This window comes from Hesperophylax consimilis, chromosome 23, assembly GCF_061612785.1.
Source record: "Hesperophylax consimilis isolate HC1 chromosome 23, BYU_Hcon_1.0, whole genome shotgun sequence".
NCBI lineage: Eukaryota > Metazoa > Arthropoda > Insecta > Trichoptera > Limnephilidae > Hesperophylax > Hesperophylax consimilis.
The window spans coordinates 22,512,115-22,535,151 of NC_142858.1; the positions used below are offsets into that span (position 1 = coordinate 22,512,115).

Below are 23,037 nucleotides of genomic sequence, written 5' to 3' on the forward strand. Positions count from 1 at the left end.
ATTCATTGAACATTTTTTAATAAAATATGCTTGTTGCTATTATTCTTGCTGTTATTGTGCTGCTATTTTTATGGTTATTTTTATTTATAGTTGTATTACTTAATTTTGTTGTTCACATAATATTCTTCTTACACAACACTTAAAAATAATCTCGACCAAAATCCCAGTGATAAAGTCAGTGCGTGTTCGGAATTATATACACAGCGACACGACTTTATAACTTTCTTCCAGATAAAATAAAAAAAATGTGATTCACAAAAATTTCAAAGGTAATGTAAAAATTAAAAAATAAAAGATTATGTCAAAGGTAAGGCCTTTACCGGTGCACTTACACAAATTTTAAGTAAGTGTATATTTCTATTCTCTACAATTATATTACTTACTGTTCATATATTATTTACTGCTGTTAATTCTATGTACTTATCTAATTTATAAACTTATACACCTATTATTACTATTATAATTTCGTCTGTGGCCACATGTACGATGCACGTGTACAATTTCCGTATCTCCTACAATAATACACGTATCTGCTAATTTAAATGAACTAAACAAAAGGGTGATTCCCCGTTTAGATGCAAATATATTCACGCACAAAAGAAAAAAGCATTTCTCTTTTACTGGCCTTTTATGCGTGATATTGTCAGTGCCTAAAGGGACTTGGACACGGTCAAGCGGCTTGATCGCAAGCACGTAGTTTTTTTGTCTATTGTTGTCTATTGTTGTCTATTATTGTCTATGCTTAGCGGCTTGACAGCCCGCATCAAGCCTCTCCGTCAAGCATGGCCACGCCTTCCTGTGATTTCGTGGTGGTCTATGTATATGTACTTCTATGCCTTCCTGTCATTTCGTGACTCGCGGCAAAATGGAATCTGTCAAAGACAAAGCATTCTTGGCTCTTACGTTAGCTTTATGTTTGAATAAAATAATAAAAAGAAACGAATTTGGTGTCAAGAATGGTACAAGTTAAGGTACCGCTTTACCCATGAGCATTTGCAAAGTGTATTACAGGCTACAGCTATTTTTTGTATGAATATCTTGTGCGGTATTCATACAAAAAATATGTTTTCTCCATTGAAAATTCAGAAAATTATTTATTCTACAGTTTGATTATTAATGACCGTGAAAACCGCTGTAATAATTATTAAAAAATACTAAAATACTTCCAAAAATTTTAAATTAGATGGATTTCTACAAATTGAACACAAAAACAATAACTAAGTACCTATTTTATAACAATTTTATTCAATTTATATCATTGTTTATGATACGTGATATTTATTTGTCTATTGTCGTTTGTCTATTCCCACAAAAATATAAATTCGCATCAAGCCTCGCCGCAAGCACGTAGAATTGCGCAATGCTTGCAAGCCAGCTTCGGTACACGGTCAAAATGCTTGACACAAAGTGCCATAGACAATAAACTACGTGCTTGCGATCAAGCCGCTTGACCGTGTCCACGTCCCATAACGTGTACATGCGCATATACCAATACTATTAAAGAATAGGTCGGAAGCCCTTGTATGTCTGTGCTGCTAATGGAATGAACTAAACGAAAGGGACATTTCACCGACTTCGTGCAAATATTCAAGCATTGAACTTAATTTCTTTTTTATTTAATCTCATATTATCTAACTTTTTTTGATCGCTTGCAACGTCAGCCGTACTAAAAGCCAGGTACTCCCTCTCCGTTCCCCGCTGCACGCTCCGTTAGAAAGGGACACAGGACAATAATTATTTTTGCGGGAGTCGAAATTTCGTCCGCGAAAACAACGCTCTTAAGTTATTGCAGTAAGACAGAGATCCTGAGTTCGATTCCCAGTTGAGACCGTTATTATTATTATTTATTTATTATATTTATTACATAAGTTTATTTTTGTTTATTTGTTACAATATATGATTAAATATTTCAAGACCCCTCTTCCATAGAAGCATTAGCTTGTGGCTGGAAGAGGAGTGTACATTACTGTTACTTTTTATTTTTCTGTGTCTTGTTCTGTTTCATGTTTCGTTTAGATTTATTAGTATTATCTTCTACTTCATTGATAAATCAATGCTCAATACATCAGTGGTACTGACCTAGTTTTGTGTTACTATCCATTGTCTTTTTGAAAATAAAAACATATTTTAATATGTTTAAATGTGCATAACTGTGGGTTTTTCATTTTCCTTTTTCTGCATTACGATATATATATATATTTTTTTTTTTATTATTTTGGGCTAAAGAATGAACGATGTTCGCTGAGTGCAGTTATATTGTCTATGGTCACACTTTTTTTAAATGGCCTTGAGATTTCTCTTTCTGTATGAGTTGTTTATTTATGGTATTATTTTATTTACCTGTCTGGACCGTACGACCGTTTTATCTGTGGTTAAGTTGGTGACAAATTCTCCCCCTACAAAAAGCCCAAAGATATCAATCTAGAGAATGGTTTATTTATGTTCTCAGTTTTCCATTTCGGCGCGCCGCCAGAGTATTGTCTCTTCTGTTATCATCCAGTTAGAAGTATCAATATCTTCTTTGCTTTGGAAAACCTTTCTGGTGTTGTTACTAACCGTAACGTAACTAAGCAACATGGCCTTACTTAAATCACGGTACGTGTATACCTTTAAAACTCTTGATTTGATTGGCGCTGTGATAATGATTAGTCCTTTGTGCTAAATGTAGATCACAGATGACGATGAGGAAACACTTCATTACCTACGGTAGTAATTGGAGTCCTTTAACTTTTCCAAGTCAGTGCTGTCAGATAAGTATTACATTTTCAGACATGTTTATAGGTCTTGACCTAAAACAAATTTGGTGATTATTTCTATAACCGTCGCATTTTTAGGCACAGATTATGGAAATTACACATTGTGCCAAAAAGACAAGTTTCAAGAAACAACTATTTAGATGCACAAAATTGTTTATTAGGTTCTTAGTTTGGGTTAATTAAGTAATTTATTGCGATTGACACGAAACGTTCGCAAGTGTCATTTCATACAAAAAGTTCAAAATGGCAGCAAAGGAATCTGTAAATTTTGAATATTGAATAAAAATGGAACTTTTTTTTTTAAATATACTATTTCGAACGTAAAATACTTGGGGCACATTATTAATCAAGACCTATCGGACGATGGCGATATCGAATGACAAAGGAGAAGCCTAAGCATAGTGTCTAATATGAGTGCCCGCAGATTTTGCAAATGCAGCAATACCGTTCAACGCATTCTATACTGGCCTGTATACGTGTGAGACATGGTGTCACTACCGAACTTGCTCGATGGAACGACTCCGAATTCAATATAATGACGCCTGTAGAATCATATTTGGATAACGAAGATACAGCAGCGCATCGACAATGTTCACGGAATTAGGGCTAAATGGATTTGCCGGCCTGATGAGACACCGGGTCACTGGAGCCAGGATGCGGCTAATGGCCTCTGCCAAAACGTTGGTGACCGCAGCCCACCAGCACCAAACGCCACTCCTGAGTGAGCTCTGGGCCCAAGCTCACTCAAGACCACGCCTTGCATAGTTGTACTCTTCTTAATTATTAATTTATTCTTCTTCATTGAGTTTGGCATTTTTCAAATATCTATTGTACAAAAATATTTATATCTATATGGGACTTGTGGGATTGCACCAACCTCCCCACGTAATTTATAGAAAATATAGTAACTATTTCACCTAATTTTATACATTACAGCGCCCTTGAAAAACGGCACTATACAAATCATCCAAATATTATTATTATACATAAGATGTACCAAGATAATAAAGCTAGGCTTGTGTGTATGGGGATGTGTGATTTTGTTAGTTATTTTTTGTGTAATATGCCAAAGCATTCAGTTTATATTTTCATTGTGTTTTTTAACATGAAGTTTAAAAACTTTGTTATTTATATTTTGGATACTTCCTGGTAATGAATTAAAAAAAATGTACTCCAAGATATTTATAGTTGAATTGCTTCATTGTTTTTAGAGGTATTTTATTTCAGTTTTGCTTTCTATTACTAAACACAAGTTATTTCAGTTATGTTGTTGTGTATTTGTCCTAGAGTGGATTATAATTTGTATTCATTTATGTGTTTCTTGTTTTTTTTTATGCTAAATGGTATATAATAAGTGTTTTTCGAATTTAGCATCAATAAATTTATATAAACCATTTTTTTAGCTTGCTCATATCTGCATTAGCCAAGTTGTTGACTTCCATCCAAGTATTAGCTTTTATTAGCAATACTGTGTCATCTGTGTATGAAATAATTTTGTCATATTTAGAGACATTAAATATATCATTAACACATATGATAAATAACAAAGGGCCTAAAACTGTACCTTGAGGTATTGAAAATTCACTCTATTTAGAGTCACTAACTTGATCAATTATTTTAACTTCTTGGGTTTTTTATTTAGGTAACTAATTATCCATGCTAAGAGATTTCCCTCTATTCCAATGGATTTTAAATTATTAATTAGTTTATTATGTGATATACTGTCGAAAGCCTTTTTTAAGTCTATAAATATTCCTACACATTTTTCAATAGAATGTAGTGTGGTATATAGGTAATTCGTTAATTTTGCCATAACCTCTTGAGTGCTTGTGTTTTTTTTTAGCTAAATTAATTAGAATTTATTATTTAATTGTTTTCTAAAAATGCCCAAATCTGTTTTTTTGCAATTTTTTCATATATCTTTGCTGTATTTTGTGAGTCTTTATGACATTCTGTTTTATGAATAGGGGTGATAATTGTTTGGGAATAAACCACTTTCTAGACTTAGATTAATTATGTTTGTTATGGATACGCACTGGATGTTGTTTCATTGTGTTTAGTGTCTTAATCTCTATGTTGTCAAATCCGGGGTAGAGCCTCCTTTCAGTTTAGCAATAGATTTTTCAATGTCAGATTCTGTTAACCGGTAGAAGTTATAATATTGATGTTGTGTGTTTGCATTATCAGAGTCAGACGTGTTAATGGAGTTTGCCAAGTTTTGTCCGACATTTACAAAATAGTTAGTTAAGATATACAGTATTTTTAATTTTTATTTATTATCTCATTTATTGTTGATCAAATTTTTTTACTATTATCTTTAGCTTCTATTATAATTTTAGAATCATAGTTGTTATTCATCTTTCTGATTAAAGTTGTTAGTATATTTTTATGTTTCTTACAATATGATACTGTGTTATTATTAACTATCTTTGTGTTATTTTATACAGTTTTTTTTCTCTTATGGCTTTTATTAGCCGATTTGTAATTCAGGGTTTTAATTTTTTTGTTTTTGAATTGCTAGTGATTGTCGCTTTTTTAATATGTGAAGATAGAGTTTTTTCAAACATTATAGCACTTTGGTCAGCGCAATTAATATTTCTTCCCATTTTTAATAGCTTAATTTAGTATTTAGGTTTAGTTTTTCATTTGTCTCGTGACACTCGTGTTGGTCAGTTATATTGGTTTTCCATACAGTAGATATTATATTTTTTATGTCGTTTAGTTGTACATTGCACCAAATGTGGTCTAAGCATGATGGTGTTTGGTTTTGTATTTCTCGAGTATAGTTGATAATTATTATACAGGGTGTCCGGAAACTCGTAGTACAAGCGGGAAACTGGTGAATCTACATCACATTTGGAGTCGATTTTGTAGTATATTTTTTTTTTATTTGAGCTTTCGTTATCGAGTAAATCGAGTTTGAAGTTGATTTTTTTTTTTTTTTTTTTTTTAATCAAATTCTTATAAATTATTACTGAAGATCAAAGTACCCAACTAATTAAAACTATTTGAAAGTAAAACAAATGAAGAAACTCGGATTTGAAGCATTATTTTGAAATCACCCTTCATTTAACCCGGTGTAATCATAAAATATTTCTGCTCTGCAGGGTTAAAACATCTGTTATTCAACCCTAAACACCAGAAAAAACTTTAACCCTAAAATAGCCGAAAAATATTTTTTTTTGGTTTTTTTTTTTTTTTGAAAATGCTCAAATCAAAATTTTTTATGTTTTTTTGGGTTCCCCATGTGGTGTAGATTCTCCAGTTTCCCGCTTGTACTACGAGTTTCCGGACACCATGTATAATTAATAAACAAGATTTATTGATATTTTTATTATTGTTATTAATTTGTATGCATCGCATCGTTTAGTTGTACATTGCACCAAATGTGGTCTAAGCATGATGGTGTTTGGTTTTGTATTTCTCGAGTATAGTTATTAATACAAGATTTATTGTTGTTTTTATTATTGTTATTAATTTGTATGCATCGCATTGCTGTATCTGTATTTTTGGTAATGGTAACACTGCATCAATGGATTACAGTCTTCCACTTTAATTTGATAGAATCCGAGGTTCACGCGTTTTTTTTGCTAAAAGTAGATTTCGTATTTCTCCTGTAGTTCGATGATAATTTTTTAAATTTTTTTATTTTAACAGGAATCGTTCCTTTGAGCTCGAGTACATTTGCATCCTTTTCATTTAATATTTTTATGCCTTCATTTTGTATTTCACTTTTTGTTAGGAGTTGGTTTTGTCATTCTATTATTTTATTTTGGAGTTTCAAACGTTCCCTCTTTATTAGCTCTTCAAGTTATATTGTAAACTTTGTTTTATTTTCGACTCTTTTACTGACGTTATTTTGTTTATATCACTTTTAATAATATCAATGGCTTCTTCCATGTTTATTGTTCGCCCGCCCGTCCGGGGGTTTGTAGGTATGTTTTTAATTGAATTCAGGTTTACATGCAAAACAAAACTATAAATCGACCGCACCATAACAATGCGGGAATAATATTTATAATGATCAACGAATGCATCTTTTACCATCTATTCCGACATAAATCGTTATTTCTTGTAGTAATTAAGTTGAAACGAAGTGTAATTTCCATAATCTGTGCCTATAAAAATGTGGCGGTTAAGGAAATATTCACCACAACTTGTGAATATTAACAAATTTCTAATATTGTTTTCTCTTTTCAGGGTGAGGGAGTTTGAGAACACATTACATGCAGATATTGTAAGCCTGACAGATCTACAAAAACTCTGCTTCAATGGTAAGTCAATTAAAAACAATATTTTTAAATGTTTTTTATCTGTAAATAATATTAATTAAATAAATACAATCATTGTTATTCTTGATCACCAGCCAATACAGATAAAACATTAACGATTTGGTAAATATGCAGAGTCTATAAACTGAGTTTATAAACTCCATCTGTCTCATAAGCAAACTTGGTTTTTGCAAGCATCAGAAGGTTTTTAGTCGTTGTTGTAACGCTGTTTGAAACATTGGATAAAGAAGAAGGTAGGGCAACTTTTTAACTCCTAGGGATACTTTTGGCCATGAAAATCTTAAGTCATATGTGAATAATTTGAATTGTTTGCAGGAATACCAGACGCGGGGGGCTTGAGATCAATGTGCTGGAAGCTGCTGCTAAACTATCTGCCACTCCAGGAAGCTGCCCGTCCGTCCACCCTTCAGGCTCAAAGGCGTTTGTACAAACAACTCATTGGTGAGCCGATCCTTATATCATATCTTATAATATCAGGTATTGTAAAGAGTTGTTGCATAGCTTTTATCAAATGTAATTTTATTCTTATTTTTTATGTTTGAAAGTATTTGTCAAATTAAAATTATACTACCAACCATGTAAAAGCCCTCTGGGCGTTAAAAAAAAAAAAAAGAGTTATACTATAATATTATAATTTTATTATGAAGTAAGTCAAGTATGTCTCTTTACACCCTGTATATTTCGCAACATAAAAAGCAACTGGAAATCAGCATCCGCCAGCTCAGATAGGCCTTAAATTGACTAATTGGTGGTTGAGAGATTTCACAGTTAAATATTGATTTTAAAAGTTTTATCCAACTCCCATATCTATGTGGATGTACACCCCTCAATATAAAGAGAAAGATGTAAATTTACATTGTAAATGAATGTGTACATCGTGTTAATAAACTGCTTAATTGTAGTTTGACGGGATAATATTTTGGAGAACAATAAAAAAATGGTGAAAAGGTCCCACAGAAAGATTTCTCCAACTCTTATTTTCCAAGCTCTCTAACTGAGCTTGCCATTGTTCTACTATGCTATAGGATTCCTGTATGGTATTAATATCATTTGGTATTTCAGATGAAATGATCTCCTCACCAAATGGAGAACAAGATGATCCTCTGGGCGTCAACCCAACCAGCTCCTGGGGAGTCTACTTCAAGGACAATGAGGTCCTCCTGCAGATTGATAAAGATGTCAGGCGCCTGTGTCCTGACATCTCATTCTTCCAATCTGCCACTGAATTTCCCTGTGCTCAGGTATATCTTATTTTCTAAGGGCCCGTTGTTTCAAAGAATTCATCAAATTTCAAAGTTTATTTGAACGTTCTGTGAATGTTCCATTCAAGTACTGTTTTTATAAAATGGGCTTTTATAAAACTGATATAAAAAACAATTTGAATAGAACTTTCACAGAACTTGAAAATTAACACACAACACAAAATATACACCAGAGCTAAACGAAGAAAACCACTTTAAATAAAAAAAATAAATAAATTAAAAAAAAAAAAAAATTATACGTTAACCCTAGAATACTAAACATATTTTTTAGCCCATTAATGCTAAACTTCGCCTGTGAGGCGACTTTTATAAAAAAAAACCATATTTTACTTAAAAAAAATACAACATATTAAAACAAAAACAAAAACACTTTTATTACATATTGGGTAACAAAAAAAAAATAACACAATTCATTTTTTAAATACATTAAATATATTAAAAGCTTATTTTAAGATCATATATTTTGTTTCGTGGTATACAGAGATCTTTTACAAAAAAAAAAAAATCAAAAAAATTCACAATTGGAAATAAAAAAAAAACTTCTGGGTCTTATAGACCTGAGATGTACTAAGTCTATAAAAATATATTTCACAGCTTACAACTTAAAAATATTCATTGAGACCAAAATAAAGTTTCGGTTTTTTCCACCTACTTTTTTTTGTCGCATTTGCAACAGTTTGGAGACCGGTGTTCTAAGCAGTATGTTAACTTGCATTTTGCGCAGAAATAAATACTCATACGCCTCAATTTCGGGGGGCAGAAGTCACACATTGATCTTTTTCCCTTTTTTATGCATGGTTCATCTGAATCAGTGTCAGTATTATGACCAACCACGTCATGAATTGCAGAACGGACTCTTTTCTGCATACGTGGCCTTTCTTCCAAACGGATGGCGCACCAGTCGCTGCATAGGTTCTTGCTTAATATCTTGAGAAATTCTCTTCTTGACATTGGCTTTGTTTTCAAAGCTTCGCAATTGGATACATAAATTACAAAGCTATTGAGTAGAGCCATATTCAACATTCCATAGAACATGCAAAGTGGCCAACGCCTAGTTTTACGGCTACAGCTTGAGTGACCACACATCTGGTCAAAAGTATCCACAGCACCTTTTGTTTCGTTATAAGAATGAATTATTGTCGGCTTACCGGAAACGGAGTCAACAGAAGGCTTGTCGTGCATCGTAGAGAGCAAAAGAACGGTCTTTTGAGGTTTTGGCTTGTAGCTAACAAGAGTGAGCTTTTCGTGGAATCCAAAAAGAGATGTCCCAACAGGGCGTGATGAATTATGTTTGAACTCTGGTGGAATTTCTTGCTTATTATTTCGAATTGTTCCAATAAGAGTAAGGTTGTATGGTGGTCGAAGCAATTGCTCAGCTAGCGGTATAGAAGTAAACCAGTTATCGGCAGTTAAATTACGATTTGTGCCATGTATAGTCTTTGTAAGCAGCTTACAATAGTAAGAGCCTAATGGTTCGTTTATAGCTGTACCGAGGTTTTTTCCCAAATACGGTGAGGCATCAAACATATATTTTGATCTAACATCGCACACTAAAACAATCTTTATTCCGTATTTGGCCGGCTTATTAGGAATATACATACGGAATGGACATCGTCCCCTGAATGCCAAAAGTTGTTCATCTATTGTCACGTATGAGCTTGGTTTATACAGATCTCTACATTGCTTGATAAAAATTTCCCAAATATTTCGGATAGGCGCAAACTTATCAGTTTTTTTTCTGTCGTCTCGAGTGTTACGATCATCGAAACGCAGACACTTTACAAGGAACTCAAACCGTTCACAGCTCATTGCAGCTAAATTTTGGGATCCACAAATCGTAGGATCAAACAGCTCATTTGTTGTCAAGTGATTATTTTTCAACGCTCCGCTCAAGATAAATATGCCAAGAAGCGCACGAAGCTCTTCTATTCTGACCTGTGATGTAGTAGTATTCTGAATTTTATACTTGGTAGCTGTTTGTATAATATATTCATTAGTCCGCAAAAGTACTTCGTCCATCAACTCCGAAGTAAAAAACAGTTCAAAACATTTCATGGGATCAACAATGCCCTTGGCGCCTTCTTTTGGGCCTGGCACAATATGGACTATGTTTCTCGAAGGAGTTCTGTTCGATTTTTGTTGTGACGAAGAAGGTTCTGAGGACCAAATATATTTGTTCTTTCCCCTCATAATCGATGCCGATGGCGTAATTATCCGATTCTCACAAGCCGGCTGCTCCCTATTTTGCGCCGTGGCTAAAGCTTCCTGAACATGAGTCGGTGTGGATTGTACATCGACATGAATTTGATTTGATACATGAATATTCTGCAAGTCATCGTCTAACTCAGTGACGTAATTGGGGTCATCCACACTGTCATCTGAATCAAAATCCGCTCCTAAATCGTCGTCCTCTTCACTTCCATCTACCGATATTTCCTCCAGCCATTTAAGTAGCTGCGCTTCAGACGTTGCCATTTCATAAAACTATAAAAATTATACTCAAACTTTAATTTTTAGCAAAAAATCAAAAAAAAAACCACAAACATATATGTACAAAAAAATTACCTTTAATGCTAAACTTCGCCTCACAGGCGCCACACGTGTCTGTATCTCAACAACGCAGCCGAGCAAATCCAAAAAACGTCTGTGCGCTAGCTCGTACAACACTCAACTGAGTTGGCGCGAGCGCATGCTTTGATACGAGTGAGCGATCAGGAGATATCACTCCAAAAAAAAATTGCTTCGCCTCACAGGCGATGTTTAGCATTCTAGGGTTAATGTTAGCTCAGAGGGTTGGAGCTGGCAACACGGTATCACAACCTCATACATAAGCTCACATTTTAACACAACCTCAAATAACACATCTGCCCTGATGATGGGCACTGCAATTCTGTCCGAAACGTTGGCTAAAGAAGGAGTTAGCGCAACACGGCATAATACCCCAAAAACAAATAACAAAAAAAAAAAAAATTGAAAATTAACTTTGAAATTTTATGAATTGTTCAAATCCTGTGAAATAGCCCTTCCTTAAACTTTTTATATCAATTCATATATGAATTATGATACATAAACTGTTCCATGGCAACTCAGGATTCAACACATTTTGAAATGTGATATAGTAATTGAAAATTATGAAAAAAAAACCAGCCTGCAATCCAGTGACGGTGGGTAATTTTCTTGTAAAATGAATGTTAATGGGACAATATGTATAGGTATACCTACTACCAAATATGCAAATCTATAGGCTAGTGTGTTCACTAGCCTGATGTGATCATGATCATAATGTTTCTCAACCCGTAAAGCAATAAGTATTAAAATAAAGTGGGTCAAACAATTTTCTATGTTTATATTGTACATTATTATGACAAGCCGTAAAGTAAATGCTTTCTTCAATTTCGAATTATGATATGTTCACGAGATCTTAATTTTAACCCACAGCACCGACAAGAAACTTCAATAAATAAAAATGAATGTTACAGTCAATATGTAGTCAATCCATTTTGATAAACTGACATTTTTATTTTTGTTTTCAAATCACCTAGCAGAGTTTATATCCGAAGGCAAAATGAATGTATAAGGTCGACACTGCAATTTCAGTGCTTCGTACCGTGCGTGGACACTATTCTTCAACATTCGATGCTTTCCGGTACTGGAAAATTATGGACTAAATAATCTCACTTTCTCATTGCAGGTTGTCAATAGCAGTGGAGATAAGAGGCTACACAAAAGAGTAGAAAACTCTCCATTCAGTTATGAAACTTTGGAGAAAAAGGGAGTTGGACTCAAAAGGGTAAGATAATTTACAAGAGTCAAGAAATTAATTGTTCCGTTGTGAAAATCTTTTTGTAATTTTATTATCTCTCGCCTTTACATAATTTCTACTCTAAAATAGCTGCACAACTACACTCGCACATTAATTAAATTAACTGTTATTTAATATAATTTAATACTTAGATACTGTATTTTTGTTGTAATAACGATGCCTACTATTTATGATCACCTTAACTATTTATAAATATAATGTATTTAATTAGTAAATAGACTAGCTCCCCAGTTAGACCCGAGATTTCTCTACTAACTGGGTTATTGATATGTTCAATGAATATCATATATAATAAAAATTATCCTGTATTTACTTTATTAATACAAAAAATAATATATATACAAAAAAAACTATACTTTTTTCAATTACATGAATATTTTTGTATATTGTACTACATTTCTTTTTTCTTATAAAAATACACGATGTCCGGAAACTCGTAGTAAAAGCGAGAAACTGGTGAATCTTCATCACAATTGTGGTATAACTTTTTTTTTAATTTGAGCTTTCATTTTCAAGTAAATCAAATTTGTTTTTTTTCAAATTTGAGACCTAAAAAATTCGAACATCAGTCACTCGGGGGTTAACATCAGCTGTTTCATGGCTTTTAAAATGCGTCGCAGCGTAGGCTGGGCATAACTCTTTAACCCTTTAGTTGCTGTAAAAAAAGGAATAATTTTTTTTTGGGTTCTCCATGTTACATCACATCACTACTGTCGCTCGTAGTACGAGTTTCCGGGTACCAGTGGGTCAATTTGACTGTCTTAAATGGGGATCTTCCTGGTTACGGTCAAGGTTTTCATTTATCTGTATTTAATAAATAAATAAATGAAATTTGTGTGCGATCGATTCCTTTTCTTTAGCTACAACTTTGCATTCTTGTCACTTCTCTGACGGACCTATTTACAATCGGAATTTATCAGTCCTAGCCAAAGGAAATTTGTCAGAAGGCTCGGCCATTGTTCATGCTTTCCTTCAGCCTTGCCCATTTTATTCAAATTTAAAGATAAATCAGATTGTCTGTAGGCCCGTTAAGAATTTATTGTTCACTGTGTTTAGTAAATTATTTTATGACATGCATTCACCCATGATGTATGTACTGAATCATTTTTGAATTGCGGTATAAGTTGTAATTTTGTGATGTCTACATAAAATTTTTCTTTTTATAAAATTCATCATTAACTTATCATTTTTGGATCCGTTGAAGAATTACCAATCATCTTATATCACTTTTGTAACTGAAATATGGCCTTTGAAGAAAATCATTCAATATTTATACATGTAAACATAGTTAACATGTTGCACTTTAGTATTACAATTACAAATAGTAACTGACGCCGTGCTTATATAGCATTGGAAAAACAATTATTGGGAATATAAAAAATGTCACTGTTGTCACAAAAACAATAACTACAATTTGTGACACATTTTAGAGGTTGTCATCGACTAGAAAAAGAATCACTTTTTGGTCCCAATCTGCTTATTACATATACGGTTACGTTCACAGACATTTGTGAATTAATAATTATTGTTTTTGTATCTTTGCGTTTTGCTGTTTTAAGTATTGCGTTTTTATTGTAAACCAACTTCTTGTCCTTTTGTGATTTCTAAACATTATTATTGCATTATTTTGTCTTTATATGATATTTTTCACACTGTGTTCATTTTGATGTGGTAATCTCGATCCTTGTTATAGCTCAAGAAATGCGTTGGAAAGAGTGTGAACGATTCAAGTGATTATCGCCCGATGGATGAAGGCAGCGAGGCCCACTGGGAGGTGGTGGAGAGGATCCTCTTCCTCTATGCCAAGCTCAACCCGGGACAGAGCTACGTCCAGGGGATGAATGAAATCATTGGACCGATATACCACATCTTTGCCATTGACCCGACCACATCCTTCAGAGGTAAGACTTGCAATTTCAGTCATTGAGGAAAGTTATCAATTCGATAGAGTCCTTGAGTTTAGCCTCAGAAGAGGTTGAAGAAAACTAGTCGGTCGGATGACAACAACTGGTACAATATGGATTAAGACAGCCCCTACATTTTATAAGTGGTACTTACCTTCAAGTGATGCATTCTGACATAATATTAAGCGAAATTTTAAAGCCCAATCTGAGGTATTTAAATAACTCACTTAACATCCCAATGACGACAAACTTCATTGGGATGCACACATCGAAGGAACCTCAAAAAAGCTAACAAAACTCATCTATTTCTTCAAAAAATTACGAAATATCTTGTCAACTACAGATCTAAAGAGAGTATATTATGCTCTATGCCACTCTCTACTGGAATATGGAATAATAGGATGGGGCTCAGCATCATCAAACCATATTAAACTACTAAAGAAAACTCAAAATTGGATCATAAAGACCATATTAAAGCTCCCCGTAAGGACGCCAACTACTGATATTTTTAATCTGTTTGATGATCCAAGTTTACAAAAAATCTATGCTAAAAATATTCTAGTTCATCACTTAAAAAATAAACCAGAGGCAAACCCCTCTCACGATCATAAAACCAGAGCCAAGCAAACAGACATGCTAAATATTCCTAAATGTAATTCTACCTTTGGACAAAGAAACTCTGAATTTTTAGCAATTAAATTATATAATAAACTCCCTCTCAACATCAAACAAAGGAAAACGAAAAATAACTACATTAAGGACATCAAATTTTGGCTTAAGGAAATATCGGAAGAAGAACTAGCTAATATATTTAAAACATCATCTTAGTTGCTGAAAACGTATACTAACATATATAGTCCCCCTCAGCACAGGATCTCCTAGTGAGGAGGACTTCAATGATCTGTTTTAATTTTATATATATATTTTATTTCATGTGCCATACAAAAATGTACCTAATTATTTAAAAAAGTAACTAAATAAAAAAATAAATCATAAAGCCAGGTTGACAGCAGCCAAGTATATGGTTGTTCGCTCCTCTTGAATAGAATAACATTCTGACATTCTATTCATTCGAATTCTATTCAAATTGTGTTAACCCATTGACACACGAAGCCGGTGAATCGCCGGTCTAATGTGCAAAGGTTGACATACAGCGACTATAGGATAGGTATTGCGGAAAGCATATTAGAGAATATTACGCTACCACCATACAAGAGGCGAGGAAGGGCATCTGGAGTAGCATGCCCTTTACGATTACAGGCTGTACAATGGGCACATTTCCCTAGATAAATTCCTTCAAATCCTGTCAAACTAAACCTGTCCAGGCTTTGTAAAATGTGTTCATTACTGAAAAAGAAAAGTGCATTACGATGGGAATGTGAGAAATGCTTGGTGGCTCTCCACATGTCAGAGTATTTAAAAAAATACCATACCCTTCCAAAACTGCCTGGAGATGAAGATTATCCAAATACAAAAAAAAAATATAGTTCTATGTTGTACCGTTTTAAGTTTAGTGTTAAGGTTTCTTTGAAATAAAAGTTGTAATAATTAAATAGTGTTTTTAATTAACAAATCAAGTCATATTATTAGTGGTGGAATGGATTAAATGTGTCAATGGATTCGCATTACTAATTATTAACCACATCATATGTTTTTCTCCAGAAAATGCTGAGGCTGACAGTTTCTTCTGCTTCACAAATCTAATGAGTGAAATCCGAGACTTCTTTATTAAAGACATGGACGAGGCCGAGGGAGGAATCAACCAAATGATGGACAAGTTAGAGCGAGCCGTGCAGACTTATGATGAGGAACTGTGGAAAAGGCTCAAGGAGCTGGATATCAAACCCCAGTATTATAGCTTCAGGTATGTATACATTTGTGTTCATTAACTAACTAACAAACGGCCATACCATTTCACTGCCGGGGTAGACAAGAGGCCCGGAGACCCGGTATTGCATTTTCCTTAAAGTTTGTACATGTTTTTATGCATTCCATTATGTTACTTTTCCTTATTTATTTTTTAGAGACGCAAACAGTACAATAATGAAACATAATTAGTATAAATGTCTCTAGACAATACGTCTGCAGCATTCACGTTAGATTACGCACAAAAAATATTTAATTATTTACGTTCTGCTTTCCAAGTTCAAGATTCCACCAATATTGCTTTGGAATTGATGTAACGAATTCTATATCAGAAATGTCATTTTTTTTCAATGTTAGTCCATATTTAAGTGAATATTGTATATTTTTCAAAAACATATTATGATGTAAGCTATTTAAGACATCACAAATTTAATCTTACCCACCTAAAATTAATGATGAAATCAGATTTTGTTTAATTGATTGTAGAGGTGGGACATGGTAAAACCACACCATTTCATATGGGTATATCACCATCCTCTCGATAACTATCCATTATAATAAATTAAAATGATTACTAAAGTAATATGTAAATACTCACAATATTCAGCTAACTTATCCTATATACAGGATGTCCCAAAAAAATTGTGTCAAGCTGAAGGTAGAGGTAGAGCACCCCTAGGGTTACCAAAATCACCCCCATGTATTTTCTGCGATTTTTTGTAGTTTTCGATTAATGATTTTATTTCTCATATTTTTTGTAGCCCCTGATTGGTCAATCTGTCAATCACCAGTTATAAATCGTTAAATATACATTTTTATATGGATAGGGTTTTAAAAGCTTATCTTTTATTATATAGTTAAAAATATATAACTTTACAATTTTCTATACACATATCTGATAAATCAATAAAAATCGTGGAACATGTCAAAAACGCAATGAACAAACTTTGGCGAATATGTCATAAAACTCATTCCTACATTCTCTTCTATTATTCTGACTCTTGACATGATCGACTCAAGTATTTGATTCCTGACTTATTTCCACCAACCTGTACTAATATTATTTTTTAATGATAAACTAATGTTTATAAGACAAGGTTTTTTATGCATAGCACAAAGGAATAAGCAATAATTAGTCGCCTGGAATATCCATACAAATTGAAAATATCTACCGAGTAGAAATAAATGCCGCTGACGGGAATTGAACCCGCACTTTCTGATGTCCGTTCAGGTTCTCTGGACCACTGAGCTACGTCGGCTTATTCCCAACCCTCTTTATTTCTTATTATTCTATTTTTACTCGGGAGATACTTTCAATTTGTATGGATATTTCAGGCGACCAATTATTGCTTATAATAATTTGTTATCCTTTGTGCCATGCATATAAAACCCTGTCTTATAAACATTAGTTTATCATTAAAAAATAATAATATTTGACAAAATATTTCACCAACAAAAATGAAGATATAATATGTCTCGACGCCATCTAGTGGGAAATTTAGCACTAACAAAGTCTTTCCTACAAAAATAAAGTTGGTTGTTTACAGGTGGAAATATATAATAAGCAGTAATTGTTGATTGAAGTACTAGTACATATTGACTTATTTGGCGGGTTGGGAATAAGCCAACGTAGCTCAGTGGTCCAGAGCACCTGACCGGACATCAGAAGGTGTGGGTTCAATTCCCGTTGGTGGCATTTATTTTAACTCTGGAGATATTTTCAATTTGTATGGATATTTCAGGCGACTAATTATTGCTTATAATAATTTGTTATCCTCTTTACTAATATGTTCACATGTTTGTTTTCAATTATTTTACAAGCAATAATTATTCGTCTGAAACACTCATCCACATTGAAAAATCTCCTGATAAAAGATACATGACGCCAACGGGACTCGAACCCGTGTGTAAATGTAAAATAATTGTTACCCTTTGTGCTATGCATAAAAAAATCTTGTCTTAAACATTAGTTTACCAAAAAAATAATAATGTTTGTTTTCAGATGGCTTACTCTTTTGTTGTCTCAAGAGTTCCCCTTACCTGATGTAGAGAGGATATGGGACTCGCTATTCGCCGACTACAATAGATTTGAATTCTTGCTTTATATTTGCTGTGCAATGATTGTGTAAGTACATTTTACCTAACTCTCACAGTATTTTTTTTTTTTTGTCCTGTGTTACACCAATGTAAAATCGTGCCGTGCAATCAACCGTTCATACAGGAATTAAAATTGTATTAATGAAATGTAATAAAATCAAATTTTTAAACTTTATTCCACTTTTAACAAACCTAAATTGTAACAAGTCACAGTAATTAACAAATGAAGTTTAAACACCATTATAATAAATTGAAACAATTTAAAAAAAATTTCCACTTATTTTATTTTTTTATCATTATCGGTTTAAGCTTGTTATAGCCATCTTCACACTGGTACAATTATTTCTTAAACTATGGTTTATGTACACAACATTTATGGGTAACAGGGGTGGTATACAATGATATTACAGTTGTGTGGTTTTTCCCATCTTTAAAAATAATCCCATGTTACCAAGAATATAATAATACTGCTGTGGTAAATAATAATATAGAGTATCTTAGTATCCTTGAGAATCTTAAATCGTGTTTTTAGTTAGTTGCCTGACAACTGTAAATGGGTGAAAATAATTCAAATTCCCCAAATAAATAGTAAATCTATTAAAACGAGGTAATTACGCCTGCTGGTAATTACCAAATAATTGGAAATTCAGCTGTGAAAACCACAAAGTAATGAAGATGTGAAAATCCATATAATTGTTATAAAATCATTGTACACAACCCCCTGTTAACCCCCCTCCCACAAATGATTATATAAACCATAGTTGATGAAATAATTGTACCAGTCTGAAGAAGGCCATAATAAGCTGAAACCAGTAATGGTAAAAAAATAAAATAAGTGGAAAAAAGTTTAATTGTTTCATATATCATTACATATGTAAGTGTGAAGCCCTCGAGTGCGTTAAATTTATCAAAAATTTAGGCGTTATAATTGATAATAACCTCAAATGTAAAAATAAGATTGAAAATGTAGCTAAAAGAGTGCGCACCCTGATTCACATATTTATTTCATTACGGGAAATTTAAAAAAAACAAGACTTAAAAAACATATACTACGGGCTGTGTAACTCAATCATAACCTACGGTTGCATTGGGTGGGGATGTACAGGAAGAACTACATTAAACCCGTTATTGAAGCCACAGAAATCTATTTTACGTGTTATTATGAAGAAACCTTTCAGATATTCGAGCAACCCTCTCTTCAAGGAATTTAATGTACTAGATATCCGACAGTGCTATATAAAAAAAATTGTAATCCATGTTCATAAAAATAAAAACAAAATGAAAACAGCCGAACACAAACATCAAACCAGAAGTAAGGGAAGGAATGACCTTTCCGTTCCAACAAGCAACAGAAAGGCTTATCAAAAATATTCTCATATCTCGGTCCTAAAATATATAATAAAATCCTCTCTCAGCTGAAACTGTGTGAATTGTCATCCTTCGGTCCAAGAGTGACGAAATGGTTGTTGGATCTAGGCAGGACTGATTCCGAAATGATACTAAAAAATGTAATTTGAAATCACGAACGCCTCTATGTATCTTTATGTATCTTTTTTATGTATCTTTTTATGTATCTTCGTTTAAAAAAATATAATGAATTCCACCACGTATTGTCAGTACATATGTATCAAACATATGAATACTATAAACCCCATTGTCTTAGCAAAAATGTCTCAGCAATGATGGACGCGATTGTCTGAAACCGGTCTGGCCAGAAAGAAATAAATTTTATTAAGCGCTTGTTATATGCCAGCGAATTTTCTCAAATTGTCAAAATTTTTTTGTAGCTAGAGGGCGGTAGTTGTACATTAATGAACTTGTTAAAATACAACGTCAAATGTGCGTTCATCATATCCACATGTCGCAAAGCAATGAACGTACGCAATCGGAAATATTAAGTAAAACAAACAACATAGTAAAAAGGTATTATGTACTTATTTGCAGAACCTGCTATTTTGGCAAAGCATTTAATTTTACATTTTTTATAAAGGTTTCATCATTCACTTGCTGTTGTCAAATCTAATTAGATTTGAACGGCTTTTGGCTTTACGACTCGCATTTGAGGAACATTCCGATACAAAGAAAGTTTGTTTTACACGGTGTTCGGAAACTCGTGGTATAAACGATATAAGCGCCCCTGAGGTGATAACTCATAAAAGCGGCGCTATAAAAATTGTCTAATTATTATTATTATTAACTAATCTACCTTTCATTTAAAGTCAATTTTGGGTTATGACTTTTTTTATTTGAGCTTTCGTTTTCGAGAAAATCGAAGGTGGATTTTTTGGGTAAATTAAATTTTTTATATTTGATAGAATATCTATACATATTAATAACATCATTAATAATATTGACCTCGAGAAATAAAAGAAAGTTTATTTATATATTTGTTAAATTATTCTGTGTTATTTAGTACCTACAACTAAACAATAATCTTTTTTCATTCATTCGTTACTTGAAGCATACCTTGTTTGGAGTATTTTTTCCGGCTTCTATGGGTAAATCATGTATTGATCTACAAACTCAAAAATAATATTATTATTTGTAACTTTACAACACAACACATAGATAGAATATCTTTGATTTGACAATGTGTGAATGGTTACGTGTTTCTAAGCAGAAAGGTCATATTATTGTTGATTTCCTTAAAAGGTTTTTTTTTTGTCTGTTTAATCTAAAGATAAAAATAAAAAACGGTAATAAACTTGTTTACTCCTTATATTAATACCCCTTGCCATTTAAGGTCGGAACAGTGAAAAACTTGACTTGTTATCACTTAAAACGGCTGATTTTACCAAACCAACAAATCCAGCTTCAGATGGTAATTTTTGGTTTTATTACCAAACGCGCCATATGAAAAAGCGTTCACTCTCACAACTTAGTCAGAGCGCGTAAAGACAATGAATTCTCACACACACTTGCAAAAAGAGCGGGCCAGTCAACATCATGATGTTCGTGTTATCCGTTATTGAATGTTGTATTTTACGCGTTTCAAAGAATTTGGCACTTGAAAAAATACAATGCGACAAATTTACATAAAAAAGAGAATTTGTGAGTACTTGTATATACACTATATTGTGTAAAATCATTATTAATGCGATAATCTTAGATCGTAGTTTTAAAAGTGGATTGTATGGTGTATCAATGTTTTTATTTATTATGGTCGAATGCCTACATCAACTACAAAAAAAAAAAATAGGCAGACTGAAAAATAATACATAGTTCATTATTTAGTAACAAAAAATAAGTCTGAGAATGACATACAAAAGGTAGTATTAAGCCGTTTTAGAGAGACATTTTCCAGCAAATCACCATTCTGCCTTATAACCCACTCTTAATAAAATTGACTTCATTTCAGTCACTCACATCTGTCATCATTTGCAACTCCTAACCAAAGCTTGTTCACAAAGCAATTTCCAGTGTCTTAAAAATAATGAGGGATTACATAGTTACTGTACTTAGCATTGTATTGTGTACTTTTCTTTTTCAGGTTGCAGCGGGAACAAATACTGTCTTCGGACTTTGCAACAGTTGTGAAACTGCTCCAGAGCTATCCTCCAATGGACATCTCTGACATTCTCTCCAAAGCCGTCTGCATCAGGGATTCCAAGATCACTACTCCCCAATAAGACAATACTTCTCGAACCAATACAAATGTGCTATTACTTATAACTTTGTGAGATCAACCCAATCAAATTTTTTTGTACTGATACAAATTAGTTTGTAAGAATATAATATATCAAATTCCGTCGTTGTTCAATGCTGCTCAATTTGAAAAGACATATTCATAGTTATTACATTTGTCTGAAATATTTTTATATTCTGTGGGCCCTACAAATAAATGTGTTTTAAATTTTATACAACTAATAAACAACCGTTATGTAGGGTAAATGGTTGTGTAAAATTTGAAACAAGTTTTTTAGTAAGGGGTCTATATTTAATTAATGATCGTGGATAAGTCGATACTGTGTATCATTTCTCCAAGTTATGTTAAATTCCATTGCATGTAGTTATTGAAATTAAGCAGTTTCAGAACAAAGCAGAGATTTAATTCTGTCTATTTACATAGTTATGTTCTCGACTTGCCATATTATTTGGTTTTATATTACATATTATTTCTTATGGATCTTTTAATCCTCAGTCTGCGAATAATTGTATGTTTGGCGAAACATCTTCTCGTTTCGTGATGGTGAAACAATGATCGTTTTTTGAAACTTTGCATAATATTACAAATTCACATTTCAGATGATTTTTCCTTGTTTTCAACTGTTTGTCGCTTTCCCGCAGCCCGAGGGTTAAAAGACCGTTTAACACTTTTATATTAGTTTGTTGTTATGTATTGTAATAGTTATGGGTGATAAATAAATATCAATGAAACTCATTAGTCAGTTATCCATTAGTTAGGTTCCTCTGGGGTTACAGTAAGTGCCATTACTGCTATTTAAATATGACATATTACATAATATGTAGTTTTTAACATCTCCGCTCTCTATTCTCTAGTTCCTTATAATACTCTAATCACACAGGGTAGATGAAATATTGGGTTTTAAATAACTCCACCTAGTAGAATGTAGCTTCTAAAAGGGCCAATGTCAGTTTTTCAATATATATATATTTTCGCCACAAAATTGGGTTATCTTCCAAGTTCTAAAAATACCTTTCAATTTCGAAAAAGGAAGTTTAGATTTTCGGGGCCAATTTACAATATAAAATTGCTTTTCTTGAACTTAAAACTTGTTGAACTTGAAACAGAAGCCACAATTCTCATACAATCTGTTGCATGCCCATTTTATATATTTCGGTACTGAAAAATAATACTAAAAATGAGATAAGTGTCCATTATTATATCGCAATAAATCAAGTAATTACATTAGCAAAAGTATTTATTTTTCATCCGATTTATGTCAGTTTTAGTGACACTCGTAGTTGAAATACGCACATATACTCCCGGCTTATTCGTACATTAGAATGAGACGTATTGGTGTGCAAGCGGTCCTGATAAACATTCGTCCAGCACCCTTTCAGCACATTCCTATT

The 23,037-nt window shown here is 32.9% G+C and overlaps 1 protein-coding gene across 1 annotated transcript; it reads left to right on the forward strand.

Annotated features, from left to right (window-relative positions):
* The first annotated feature begins 2,352 nt into the window (after window positions 1–2,352).
* LOC149412469 (TBC1 domain family member 13) lies at window positions 2,353–23,037 on the forward strand. The gene is made up of 9 exons (XM_089646195.1): window positions 2,353–2,595; window positions 6,957–7,030; window positions 7,364–7,489; window positions 8,111–8,289; window positions 12,002–12,100; window positions 13,827–14,034; window positions 15,700–15,901; window positions 17,906–18,028; window positions 21,491–23,037. Exons 1-9 carry the CDS (start codon window positions 2,576–2,578, stop codon window positions 21,627–21,629), a joined length of 1,170 nt encoding a protein of 389 aa, XP_089502321.1. The 5' UTR covers window positions 2,353–2,575; the 3' UTR covers window positions 21,630–23,037.